Source organism: Gorilla gorilla, chromosome 2, assembly GCF_029281585.2.
Source record: "Gorilla gorilla gorilla isolate KB3781 chromosome 2, NHGRI_mGorGor1-v2.1_pri, whole genome shotgun sequence".
Taxonomy (NCBI): domain Eukaryota; kingdom Metazoa; phylum Chordata; class Mammalia; order Primates; family Hominidae; genus Gorilla; species Gorilla gorilla.
In genome coordinates, this window is record NC_086017.1 from 18,821,559 (window position 1) to 18,835,438 (window position 13,880).

Consider the following 13,880-nt stretch of genomic DNA (forward strand, 5'->3'; position numbering starts at 1 on the left):
GTTGACTGGGATGCCTCCGCATCCGACAGACATGAGAGGACCTGCTCGGGCTCAGCTGAGCCACAGCCCAGCTGGCTTGGCCATCGAGGGCACCGTGAGGGATACTGCCTAAGCCACTACTGGTAGGTGCTGTGCATAACCTCATGGAGGAATGATGACTATTAAGACAGGCTTGCTTTATTGCAAATCCTAAAAAAAATAAAAAGTATGAGTCTGGTGAAACAGATGGTGGGGTTGGAGCCTGGAGATGCTGGGGCCGGCCCCTTTCTCCACCCTGGTCTTTTACATTCTCTCCTTCCCCTGTCTGCAGGTGGCTTCCTGCCTGCCCTAGGCCCCATGGCAGGCTTCAGTCTGGCTGGGGTCAGGGTCCAGAGCTCTTGCTCCCCTCACTGTCACAGCCTATCCTTTTTGTTAGGGGACTGTGGATGTCTGGCTAATGGCTAATATTAGTTTGTATGCTTCTCCAGGATGTTTCATCCCTTGCCCCAGAACACCGGCAACTTTAAGAAAGGGTGTTTTGTGCCTTATCCAAAAGGAGGCGCTGTGGGGGCAATTTTCTGCAGGAAGGGAGGGAAGGCAGACCTCTCCCCATCTCTGCTATGTGCCAGCCCTGCAGTGACACAGCCGGCTTTCCTGGAGCCGAGCCGCCCTATCATCAACCACTCTGCTTGAAGGAAGCCCCCTGTTGACCTCACTACTCTCTATTTGCTCTAGTCCAGCATGAGCTGCATGGTGAAACTTTAATACATAAAATGTAATTATTGCCCCTCTACCACCATCCCCACCGCCCCCCACCACTCTACCCCAGCAGAGTAAGCAGAAAGACAGAAAGCTCAGAGAAAGATCAGCTGAGTTGTTTAGGCTGCAGCCTTGCATTAGTCCGAGAGGTGGCGCTGTGAGTCTCCAGAGCTGAGCGGCAGAGAGGCCCTGGGAGACAGAGTCGGGACCATGATTGCTTTTCATCTCCTCCCCAGTTCGATCTTCCCACTTTGGATGGTCATGTTGCAAGTTCCCCAAACTGCCTCTTTAAGTGGGTTCACATCTAAATCCTAAGGGACATTTTGAGACCAAAGAAATTTGGGTCACTCGGCCTGCTACTTGGGGTTCTTCAGCTGCCACTCCCCTTTGCAGCCTGCAAAGTCAAGGGCTCATCAGAGCCAATGCTGAGGCTGGAAACTCTCCAGTGGCAGTGGGTTATTTACATATCATTTACTACAATTCCCTATTTGACCTCTGTTAGTGAAAGGGGGTGTTGGATGGCAGCTGTCAAACTAGAGAGGGTGCAGATCCATCTGCAAACTGAGAACACATGCAGCAGGCCCCAAGTGCATTCTAGGGGCAGGTCTTGCAAAACGCTCCATGAATAAAGGTCAAAGAAGTCTGGGATATGGGGCATGCCCTGTTTTCTTTCTTGGAGATTCACAGTGCACGTCTTTTAAAGCAGCAGTCCCCAACCTTTTTGGCACCAGGGACCGTTTACGTGGAAGACAATTTTTCCACAGACGGGGGTCAGGAGGATGGTTTCGGATGAAACTGCTCCACTTCAGATCAGGCATTAGATTCTCCTCAGGAGAGCACTACCTAGATCCCTCACATGCGCAGTTCACAACAGGGTTCATGGCCTGTGAAGATCTAATGCCCCCGCTGATCTGATAGGAGGCAGAGCTCACGCAATAATGCTGGCTCCTGCTGCTCACCTCCTACTGTGCAGCCTGGTTCCTAACAGGCCACAGATCCATCCATGGCCTGGGGGCTGGGGGCGCCTGCTTTAAAGGTTTTATAAGAAGTCTTACAGAAAAGCCACTCAACTTTGTCAGAGCAGCATTCCCCAAACCTTGCTGACCACAGAACATGTATTCCCTACCCACTCCCTAGCATCCTGTGGAACTACTCTGCTGTGAGAGCTACTTTTAGAAACAGTTTTCTAGACTGCATTTGATTCTTTATAAATGTAAAGGGCCCTGGGGCAGGCCTCAGGCCATCCTCTATCATAACTGGTAGAACTTTCTAGACTGGTAGAGTTTCCAGATGATGGTGGGTGCTAGGGTGATGTTTCCTCAAGTATGGGGGGGACCAGCAGCTGGCATGCCTCCTCGGAAGGCACTGATCTTCAGGGACCCCTGGGAATGGGCATGGGGCCAAACTAGAGCCTGCTGGTGTGAACAGGAGTACTCATTGCTAGGTGAGCTGTTTCTGTGTTGTGTATTCCCTGGGAACCCTGCCTGGCCTCCTCTAGAACACAGCTCACGACTCCCTGCCCTTTCTCCTTCTCCTTTTGAACAGGGATTCAAAGGCTACTCTCCACAGTAAAATTCTCACAGACCAGAAGGTTCTGATTGTCTCTGTTACCTTATGTGGGAGAGAACACTAGGGAGAGGGTACATAATGGGCCCCCCCACCAAATTCCAGAGACAAAAAAAATGGAAACTTCTCAAAATATGATAGAACTGTCAAAAAACCCATGAAACCGGCTATGCAAATTGTTAAACAAATCACAGTTCTATTCATTTGGCAAATGTAAAAATCATATAGATTTTTCATCCAAATACAAAACAAACAAACAAAAGCCAACCCTCTAAACACTTGAGAAGAAGCTGGAACATTCTTCTCTTGCACCTTCAGCTATTTAGCTCTGCCCACCCTTTGGGTCTCAGGTCAAGTCTTCCCCAGAGAAGTCTCTCCCTGCCTAGGTGCAATCCTCACATTTTAGGCTCTCAAAATACTTTGGACCATTCCTTAAAGGTACCCAACCAAACAACTATTTCACAACCGTGTGTGTGTATTTGTTGATGTCTCTTTCTTCTCTAAACTGTAAGCTCCATGTGGGCAGGGCCTGTGTCCATTTTAGATCTCCATTTTACTGTTGGTGGCTAGCATGGTGACGGCCACATGATAGATGCTCAATCAATATTTGCCAATGAATGAATTGATGAATGAAGAGAGAAATGAATGAATGAGTGAATGAATGAGTCAAAAACTGAATCGTATCATTTTGTGTAGTGACCTGCCATTACCCCAGCCCCATAATCTGGCCAATGCCCTCTCCAGCCCTGGACACTGGGGGTGTTCAGCCTCTATAGGAACCCTAGCAGTGGCTGCTCCCAACCAGTCTCCACTCCCACGGGAAGCCCAGCAAGGGACAGGGAGGCCACTCACTCTCCTGTTCTCCGGCTTAGCCGTGAGCCTGGCATAAAGGCCAAGGTGGCTCCCCACTCCACGGATTCCCACCCGCTGCCCTCTGGGGCATTTGGCTGCCCAGCCTGCCTTCCCACTGGCCCTTACTTCTGCCAGGGCCTCGGCCTCCAGGGACTTGTGGTCCCCTAGGCTGCTGTGCCTGGTGGAACCGCAGGTCGACCTCATCGAGTGCCCTTCGGAGAGCGCCTTCTTGTCAGGGTAGTTGATGCTGCCAGCGCTCCCGAACGTCGCCATCCTCCGCTTCTCAGGGCTCTCGATCCTCCCCCGGGTGAGGGGGATTTTGTGGGGGCTGCTGGGGCAGGCAGCAGCCCGGGGTGGTGTGTCTATGCTGGGGCCCAGGCCCCGGGGCGGGCTGTGTGTGTCGCCCCCGCTTCGGCGTCTGGGGATGGCTGCTCCATCAGATCGTAACCGCACTCTGCAAAGGAGCCAGGGGGCAAGGGGCATGGGGCAGAGGTCAAGCCTGGCAAGTCTCAGAATGGGTGAGTCAACCCCATGCCACACACTACACGCTAGTCTAAGGAGCAGGTACAGTAAAGCCTCATTCAGCCAGACCCTACAATTCCATAATGAAAGACCTGGCTCAGCACACAGCTCAGCAGCACGGGGAGGTCTAATCTGTAAACATGAAAGCATTTGGAGCACGGTGCTTCCAGGCCACAGACAGCTGTGCTGCCAACCGCAAAATGCATCTGGTCTACACGCTAAGTCAAGGCCTAGAGGATTCCAACCCTGGAAACGCTTTGGCGACGGTTAGTTGGGCTCATGATACCCTCTGAAGCAGTTCAGACATTTCCATGATTCTGAGGGGCTTCTAATTGGTCTGAAGCTTTGAGGCTTGACTGTACCAAAGTTACCAGCACCCTGCAAGCACAGTTGGGGTCCCCTGGGAACTGAAGACACTCTAACGTTGCCACCCAACCCCCAATCTCCCCAGAAGAGGGCTCCTTCTATGAGGCTTTTTTGGATCTTGGAAAACTAGTCATTCAAGAGTAAACACTGCATGGCTGGACAGCCCTTTTGTGCATTTGGATACCTTTCCCACTTCAGGGAGGCTCTGGTGCAGTGAAAAGGGGATTAGGTTGTGTTTCAGGAAGGTGAGTTCTTGCCCTGTGTCTGCCACATGCTTTCCTGTGTCCTCTCTCAAGCCTACTTTATTAATCTGTGAAGTGGGTTTAAGTAAGATCCTTTGCCCACCCTTTACCTTTGCTTCAAGTGGGTTTGAAAGCACCTTGAAGATAAGAGGTTCTATACACAGGAGATTTGGCTGCACCCTACAGAGGTCACCAAGAGTCTGAAGGGCTAGAAGTGGTGAGGGGAGAGGGAGAGGGACCGTGTGTTGGGAATGGATTATGACTAGGGACCACCAGTGATTCAGATCCTAGTGCCACCAGCCAAGCTAAGCAGTGCTTGTGGGTGCCCCAGCAGGACCAAAGCATAGGTATTGGAAAGGAAGCAGTACTTAGAAAGAAAGAACAAGAACGAAGGAGGTGAGGGCGGGGGACAAGGGAGAGGAAAAGAGAGGCAGAAGATATGGTCCTCCTAGAAGTCAGGGGACCATAACTTCTTTGTCTACCTACGCCAGCCTTCCACTTCCCTGACCTTCTCAATTCTACCATAGTGCCCCGAGCTAACTGCTGAACTGAACGGAATTTGCAGAAAAGAGGCATCAGGATTTTTGCTGAAATAAATTCATAAATTGTGTGTTCCCACTGCGACTGATTTTTCTGGGGTCTATCTGCAAATACCTACATGTGTGGGCTGATCACATGACCCCTCCACTGGAAAAAACATAGAATATGACATTTTGAGAGTGTGACTAAAAAGGCAGTGAGAAACTGTCAGCTTTTCTTTTCTTTTCTTCTTATTTCCTCATTAACTTTTAAAGAAATAACCACATACTTTGGATTATACCTGTTCTCAGAAGGACATGCACAGCTCCTTGCCTGGTAGAAAGGTTATGTGACACAGCCTGGCCCACACACAGGGAGCGAAGAAATTGGTAATACTGCTCCCTCCAAATAAGTGGGTGGAGTCGAGTGTCAATTTCCTTCAACACATAAGTAGGTGTGAGTTTTCTGTTTATGTAGTGCGTTTCAGGGAATATGTGAGCTTTACATTTTTAAATATAACAACTCAGTTCTACAACAGAAAGCTGGAAGGAGGTGCAGGAACTGGAGACAGGTAGGAAAAATACTTGCCAATTTGTATCTCTCTCGCACATTATTATTATTTTAAATAAAAAAGCACTGAGTTCCCAACACATGTCTTTCCTCCTCCTCCTCCCCGCAACACAGGCTGGATGGTTCCATACCTGGCCTTCTTGGGCCAATGCCAGCCAGCCCGCCCAGTGTGCCCATTTCATTTTGTGGGGAACAGGGGGCTGCAGTAGGCTCCTTCTCTCCTCTCTGCCCTTGTGCTTCTCCCAAATCAGACATGAACAGGATTGACACTAGCAGGGAAAAAACGAATCCGCATATCCTACCGGCCCATCACCCCCCCAAAGCCGTAATCCGAGATGTGCTCCGTGGGGGACTGGAGGTCGTTTTTGGAAGAGGCCTTGTCATCCAGCAATGGCCCACTGCTGGCCTCGCTGTCAGCCTTCTGGCTCAGGCTGTCGGAGAAGGCATCATCCCTGGGGAGAAGACAGACATGAATTGGAGGCACCTTCCCCCAAAGAACCCAGCAGGTACAGGGCTCCCTGATATGTGTCTGAGGGGCTGAATTAACACAACTTATGGTTACTTTGTGCCCACAGCGCTTGCTAGGCCACTGCCCACTGGGTGCCTTCCCACCACGCATGCCCATTGCAACACTCCTGGTCAGTTTCCGCAGCTGGGACCCTCTTCTGTCCCACACCTACCTCCTCCTTTTTTCTCTTCTAGCTTGTTCATTCCCAGGCAGCTCCAGGCTAGGACAAGCTAAATGCTGCAGGGTGTGTTGGAGAAATGGGGGGATGGAGTCCGCAGGCTGAGCACCGAGGGCTGAGTGCTGAGTCTCTGTGTGACTCCATGAGAAATGGCTTCTGGCTAAGCAAGGGAGGAAGAAGCTGCCTCTGCCCCTCACCTCCCCACCCAGGGCTTGGGCCACTGTGAGGTGGCTCACAAGCTTGTTGGGGTGCCCTGCCGGCCTCCTTCCACGGCCCTCTGCTGTGGTGACTTGTCCCTGATCTCAGAGGTCTGGGGACTTTGGGAGGCTGCCAAGGGCCCTCCACTATGGCATTCCTCTGGCAGTCTGCTTGGCCCTGGCCTTTTCTCTGGCTGAGACGCCCTCTCTCCCATCACAATGTGGGCTGTTGATCCCCTTCCCTTGAGGCTCAGCTTGGTGGCTGCCTCTATGGTAAATCTGTTCTGCCGAGCCTGACCAGAGCTGCCGAGCCTGACCAGAGCTCCCAAGGAAGGTGTGCACTGGAAGCTTCCATGGCTTTCAAAGGAATGGAAAGTGCAGACTTTCTGTGGTAGGACTAGGCATTTGGGATGCAGGGCTCTTTTTCATTAACCCCTGAAATTATTTTTTAAAAAATAGTACCCTATTAATCAGAAACAAGGGCATGTTTCTGCCCATCCCCTAAGAGAGCTACCTCTGGAGTGTAGAATCGTAGGCAGGGGAGGCCTAGGAGGTGGAGGCACATGGCAGGATCCCCTGGATACTGAGAGCCCTGGTGGGTGATGGCAAACCCTGGGGGCTGTCAGCTGCATCAGGATGTAGGCCAGAGGCACCCAACACCGTTTCTGTGTGCTCAGAAGGAGGAATTTGGATATCCGTTAAGTGGATCACCATTTAAAGGGAAGTTAGATATTACCCATTGTTAGAGAAGAACAAGCGTATGATATCAAGGAGAGCAAATTGCTGGCATACAAGCTAGCACTCCCCTACGGTGCCCATCCCAGACATCACTAATCTATTTCGGCATTCTTCACAGAAGTCTCGACTCCACTCACATGTCCTGTACAACTATGTACTGATGGGGGATGAGTCCATCCACGCCGTTGTGCCGGCCCTCCCACCAGTCCTCCGAGGCGCGGTGGTACAGGAGCAGCGAGGCCCCCTTCTTGAAGGATAGCTCACGCGGGGACCGCCCCATGTAGTCAAACTTGGCGATAGCCTCGATCTGCTCCACTTCTGGAAGGAAATCAAGGGAAAAAGCGTCTCTGAGGTCAGCAAAGTGGCAGCTCAGGAGCCTCACTCAGATGGCCCTGGCTTCTCTGGGGAAGGATAGACTGCACAGCTGGTGAGAACATGGACAGAACGCCTGGTGGGCTGGGGCTCAGGACCCTGGGGTCCTAGACTCAGATCCACTCTCCACCCTGCAACCTCAGGCAAACCATCAAACCCTCAAAATGTAAAGAGGGAGCTGATACATGCTCCTTTTCCACTGCCCTTCTTGTTCTCTACTTTTTAATGCTCATTAAGACAATATTGTAGAATTTTCGTTTTCTTCTACCCCTTAACACAAGTTCTTTTAATATTTCTATTTTTCTATGCACGCTTTTCCTCTTTGTCATTTATAATACTTTTAGTAATTTTTAATCTTTTGAGAGGCCACATCATGTATGCAGACTCTAATCTGCAAAATCCGATACAGGATTTTAAGGGTACCCAGACTCTTCAAAGCTCATTGTTAAGGACTGAACTGTGTCTCCCTCAAACCTATATGTTGAAGCCCTTACCCACAACATGACTGTATTTTAGAGGCTTTAATTCATGTAAAGGAGGTGATTAAAGTTAAATGAGGTCATAATGGTGGGGTCATAATCCTAGTGCTGGTGTCTTTATAAGAGGAACAGAGGCTGGGCATGGTAGCTTATGCCTATAAGCCCAACACTTCGGGAGGCTGAGGCAGGAGGATCGCTTGAGTCTAGGAGTTTGAGACCAGCCTGGGCAATATAGTGAGACCTCATTTCCAAAAAAAAAATTTTTTTTTAATTAGCTGGGCGTGGTAGCACATGCCTGTGGTGCCAGCTACTCTAGGGCCCGAGGCAGGAAGATCACTTGAGCCTGGGAGGTTGAGGCTGCAGTGAGCCATGATCATGCCACTGTACTCCAGCTTGGGTGACAGAGCAAGACCCTGTCTGAAAACAAACAAACAAAAGTTCTTGTACAAAAGTGCATAGCTTAGTACAGATATTCATGAGGTATTCGGTTGACAGCAGCTGTCATGACTGTGATTATAATTATTAATGGATTTGGCCTAGGGGATGGGTCCAGAGAAGAGACGTTAAACTGCAGAGAGTTTAAGTGGTTTAAACTGCATGGTTTAAGGACCATACAACTAGTGATATTTGGGGAAGAGACTTTTTGGGGAGCAGGGGATTGTGCCTACAGTTTATTCCACCTGCTTTATAGTTTCTACCCTAAGAAGTGTCCATACGTGGTAGAAAACTGATTTTGTATAGGTATTAATGTTTTAATATTTTAAAGTAAGCACAAAGAGGTTTAACATTATAATTCTTACTTTTTTTTATTTTAATAGAACAAAAGAGTAACAAAAGCAACCCCTGCTCTCTCTCTAGCCTGCAGATAGCTTCTCCATGCTGAGCTTTCTTGGGGCTCTCTATCTGCTCCGTTCACTGTGGACAATCTCGTCTTCATCGATCTATTCATCCACCTGTCCATCACATAGTTAAGCTCAGAACATTTGGCTTTACCATTTTTTAGTTGTGTGACCTTGGGATACTTAGTTTTTCTTTCTATGCCTCAGTTTCCTCATCTGTTAAATGGAAATGGTAATAAATAGAACCTATCTTACAGGGTTATTAGAAGGATTAAGTGAGTGAATATACATGAAGTGCTTGCAACAGTGTCTGGCACATAGTACCCTATAAGAGTTACACACATGTTGTTACCAGAGGCTGGTGCACTTCTAAGGGCCACGGGTGGCATGGAAAATCAAAGAGCAGGAGGAGGAAACTCCCTTGTTCACTCCCCATCACGCCCCACCACACACATGCACCAGGGCTCCCCTCTGGAAGCAATTGGCTCAAGAAGACCATGCCTGTGTCCCCATGCGATGCAGTGGCTTTGGGATGTATTTAGCTCTTACTGACTGAGGCAGCCTTCTGCAGGGAGCAGGCCTCAAACAGTCAAGTCAGCTTCCCCAGCTAGCTACCTGACAAATGTCTTTAAATGCTATTCTAACCTGGGTGTTGGGAGAGAAGGAAGGAGGGAAGGAGGTGGGGAAATGACAGCACCACTAAATGGGTCAGATTAACTCAGATCTTGACTCAGAGTCACATTCTCAGTAAAACAAACAGAGATCTTGGTCCTTCTCTCTGCAGCATCTTTGAATCTCACATCCGGCCGTGTGCTGGAACTGCCTGCTAGCCCATCTGCCTGCCTTGTTACAAGAGTCAGAAAGGCCAGAGGGTTTGCAAGGGCAGGAGCTGAGCCCAGACAGCTGCGTGCTCCTGGGTTCGCCCAGGGACTTCCTCTGACCCAGATTCCCCAAACTAAGAAAGGCGCTGACCTAAGCAGAGGTTTTCTGATACTCAGAGGAGCACAGAGGGGCTGCCTCCGGTTTCTGCCTTTACCATCACCAGAGCCTCCAGCAGTCACTGGACAGCAGCCTAAAGTTGAAAGAGTGGGGCAGCAGGGGGAGCAGAAAATGTGAGGGAAAGAAAACAGGAGGAACAGGGCTGAACCTCCAGCTCAGAGAAAGCACGTGTGTTTGCAGACGTCGTTACATAAGTGTGTGTGGTGGAAACAGTCATAACAGTTCCCATTGATTACTAAGTCTGTTATTTGGGCTTCTCGTGCCTGAAACAGAATATGTTTCTCCCCCTCATCACTCTCCCACACTCTGTTACCCAAACTTACTTCATCCCTCATCTTCCCCATCTCAGGAAACAGAACTGCTGTCTACCTGCTCACCCAGGCCAATGCCCTGGCATGGCTCTGCACACCTCATCCATTAGCGACTCCTTCAGAGTGTCCCCTGGATCTGACCATGGCTCACCACCTCCCATGCCACTCTCTTCACTTCCATACTTGCTTAGGTAGAGCCTCTTCTCCCCACAGCAGCCTAGACGGTCCTTTACAATCATACAATCACATCATGAAACTCCCCTGTTCAAAATCCTCAGAAGGCTTCCCATGGATCCTGGAACAAAACCCCAGTGTCTTTCCACTGCTCATAAGGCCCTCCAGGATCTCAATCGCAGAGACCTCTGAGAGCTCATCTTCTCTGTCTCTCTCTCTCCTTCACTAGCTCAATCTGCTCTTGCCTCACTAACCTTCTTGATGTTTTTCCTCCAACATCCTAGTATGACATTTTTAAAACACAAAGTAAAATTGAAAGAATTTCACAGTGAACATGCATGGAACACAACGAAATTCCGCTATGCACATTTTACGATGCCAGATTTATCATATATCTATCCACCCCTCTATCTGTCTTATTTTTTAATGATTTTTAAATTAAGTTATAAACATCAGTATACTTTATCTCTAAACACTTCAGCGTAAATATTCATAGAGGTTTTTTATTTCTTTTTCTTGAGACAGGGTCTCACTCTGTCACCCAGGCTGGAGTGCAGTGGTGCAATCACGACTCACTGCAACTTGAACCTCCTGAGATCAAGCAATTCTTCCACCTCAGCCTCCTGAGTAGCTGGGACCACAGGCACATGCTGCCATGCCCAGCTAATTTTTTAAGTTTTTGTAGCAACGGGGGTCTCACTATGTTGCCCAGGCTGGTCTCGAACTTCTGGACTCGAGCGATCCTCCTGCCTTGGCCTCCCAAAGTGCTGGGATTACAGGCGTGAGCCACCACCCCCAGCTACAGAGCCTTCTTGGTGCTTTTAAAACATGACAAGTGTCTTCCCTTTACAGGGCCTTTGTACTTCCTATTGCTTCTCCCTGGGATGCCTTTCTCCCAGATCTTTCCATTCATCCACACTCAACAAATATGTATTAATGCTATGTGCCGTTTGCTAATTTCATTCAGGTCTGTACTCAAATGTCATTGCCTTACCAAGGCCTTTCCCAGCCGCTCCCAACTACAAGAGCCGCAACTGCCAAATCACTTTCTAACACCTTCTTGCTTTATTTCTCTTCATGGCACTTATCGCAACCTAAATTTATGTGTGTGTGTATGATGTGTGTATTTATGTGTTTGTGGTATGGGTGTGTGTGTGTATATATACATATATATATGTATATATACACATACATATACATACACATATGTGTATATATACACACATATAATTTCGAAACTTTACTATCAATCTTTCCTACCAAAGTGTGGGTACCATTAGGACAGAGATTTTCTTTTCTTTCCTACTGTATTCTGACTCCTAGAACAGACCCTAGGACAAACAGGCACTCAATACATATTTATTGCTTGCATGAACAAATTAAGCTTTTACTGGTACCAGGTGTTCTACTTACATTATCACATTTAATCCCATAACATTTGAGGCACTACCCTCATTTCATAGATGAGGGAACTGAAGCTGGGTTGAATGATGGGCCTAGGGTTGGGTCACACCAGTAGATACAGTGATGAGCTAACATCTGAGCTCAGGTCCCAGACATCATTAATAGAGGCTTCTAGATGTTTTTGAACTGTGCTAAGCTTATTCCTGCCACAAGGTCTTTGCATCTGTACAGTGTAAATTGACTATATAGATATACAATGCTCTGTGTTTGATGCAATTCAACTCCTGTGTATTGAGAGGCTAATTGTACCAGGTAAAAACCCTGTGGGCTCTACAGTGAGGGAAGAGATGAACAGCCCAGCCCCTGAGCTAGAGGAGAGGTTGAGACTGTCTCAGTAGGCGCCTGGCTGGAGTCACATTTTAGGAAAATCACTCCAGTGGCAAAGCAGAGCAGTGGAGGGATTGGAGGGGAGAGGCTGGAGGCAGCAGTGGTTCAGAGGCTGCTACACTGGTCCAGCCTCTGAACTAGCATGGGCTAGACATGGGCTCTTCCGAAGATGAAAAGACATGTTGAAGCTTTGCTTTTATTTCAGAATCTGAAGTTTGGACATTTATCCTTCTCTACCCACCAAATCCCTCCCTCTAGCCATGCCATTCCAGAGAACTCTGTTATAGGTCATGAGTCCTGCCTGCATGAAAGAGGGGATGGCTCCATTCCTCTCAATACCACTTATGTCCCTCTGCCTACCCCACCCCCTACTTTATCCCCAGAAGTGAGAACACTAATCTCATGCAACCAGTTTACTAGAGGCCAAGTCACTGTATCAAAGGCTGAGAATGTGGGTGTACCTTCTCTTCTCCCTCATCCTCCCTGTGATGAGAGTAATGACAGAAGCCAGGGCCTGTTTACAGGGTCCCTCTTTTCTCCCCTTCTCACTCATGACCTTGGGTTCTTTCTTTGCATTCGGTGGTGGCACCAGCTGATATTGAGATTTAGATTTAATTTAAAACGAAAGGAGTGAGACCGACTTCTGGGATGACAGCATGAAGAGCTCCCCAGGGAAACTCGAGAAAAAACATAAAAAGAAAAAGAAAAAGAAATATTTCAAGCCCCTGGAAATGGTCCTAAGGGCAAAAAGCAAATGAAGAAACATCTATTCAAGAAGATCTATAAAAATTTAGTGAGAAAGGTGACAATCTCTGTTACTTGAACCAAGACTGCTCCCTCCCTCTACTCCTGCTCCAAGCTTGGGGAGATGGAGGCTCCAACCCGGATGACTGCAGTCAAGAACACAGGGCTTCCTCTCCCTTTACCACCTTCTAGTCACAGGGCTTTCTTCCTGGAAGGAGCAGGAGCTCAGTGATTCTCATCCTGCTCCCACTACCTGTTGCTGAGGCTAAGTCCCAGGTGAGTGGAGTGGAGAGACCAGGGCTTCGTTCTTTCACACAACCCCTACTCATGGAATGGTGGCTGTACTTTGGGCATGGCACCACTGAAAATGTGGGGGTTCTATCAACCTTGCCCCAGCTCGTGAGGTGGTGGTTGCATGGCAGGAGAGGGAAGTTAAGAGGATCTCTGGCTGCCCCTCCACAAAGCACTCAGGGGGGACATCACTCAGAAGATGCCATTGTCTCCATCCCCAGTCTCAGAGTCCTGGCTCAGAGATTTTCCCATGGGGGAGAACCATCCCGTAAAACAGACAGCTCCTAATCTTATCCCAAAGGAATTGACTTCAGTTGCAACAGAGCTTGGAGAAGTTCAAGTCAAAGGGGACTCTCAAGAACAGTGGAGGTCGTGTTGAAGGGCAATCCAGTGATGGTTCATGAATTTAATGAATATAGAAACTAGACTACAACCCAGATAGTTAGCAGAGGAGAACCAGGGAATAAGACAGCCAGGAGAAGAACTCCTGGGATCAGAACAAATATCAAACATTGACTTCAGAAACTATCCCTATAATGGGAATAGAATTTGACTGCATTAATCTGTAGAGCAATTTAGGACCAAGGGCACTGCTGAAAGAACAGCAATCATCCAGCAATTAGTAGACATTAACAGCCGGAAAGGATCAGGGCAAGAGACTTCTACCAAACCCACTGTCATCTCAGGGAAGGAGAACCCTACCAAAACCACTGTCATCCCACAGAGCAATATTTCCATATGTCACTGAAATTAAGCTAGTATAAATAGAAGCTCATTCAAATAAGATGTATATGGTAAACCTTAGAGAAACTGCTAAAAAATAACTCAAAAATAGTAAGAGCAGAATACTGATTGTCAGAGGCTAGGAAGGAAGGGGAGGGGAT

The 13,880-nt window shown here is 48.4% G+C and overlaps 1 protein-coding gene across 5 annotated transcripts in view; it reads right to left on the reverse strand.

Annotated features, from left to right (window-relative positions):
• The window catches only part of SRGAP3 (SLIT-ROBO Rho GTPase activating protein 3), a 382,885-nt gene that overhangs the window by 7,525 nt on the left and 361,480 nt on the right, over nucleotides 1–13,880 (reverse strand). For 3 of the 5 annotated variants that reach the window (XM_063703587.1, XM_004033539.5, XM_004033540.5), the window contains 3 exons: nucleotides 7,134–7,314; nucleotides 5,678–5,827; nucleotides 3,283–3,610 (listed from right to left, as the gene is read on the reverse strand). In XM_063703587.1, coding sequence (XP_063559657.1) covers nucleotides 3,283–3,610; nucleotides 5,678–5,827; nucleotides 7,134–7,314 — 659 coding nt within the window. The remainder of the gene's footprint in view (nucleotides 1–3,282; nucleotides 3,611–5,677; nucleotides 5,828–7,133; nucleotides 7,315–13,880) is intronic. The other 2 variants (XM_019023743.3, XM_063703588.1) reach the window with 1 other exon arrangement.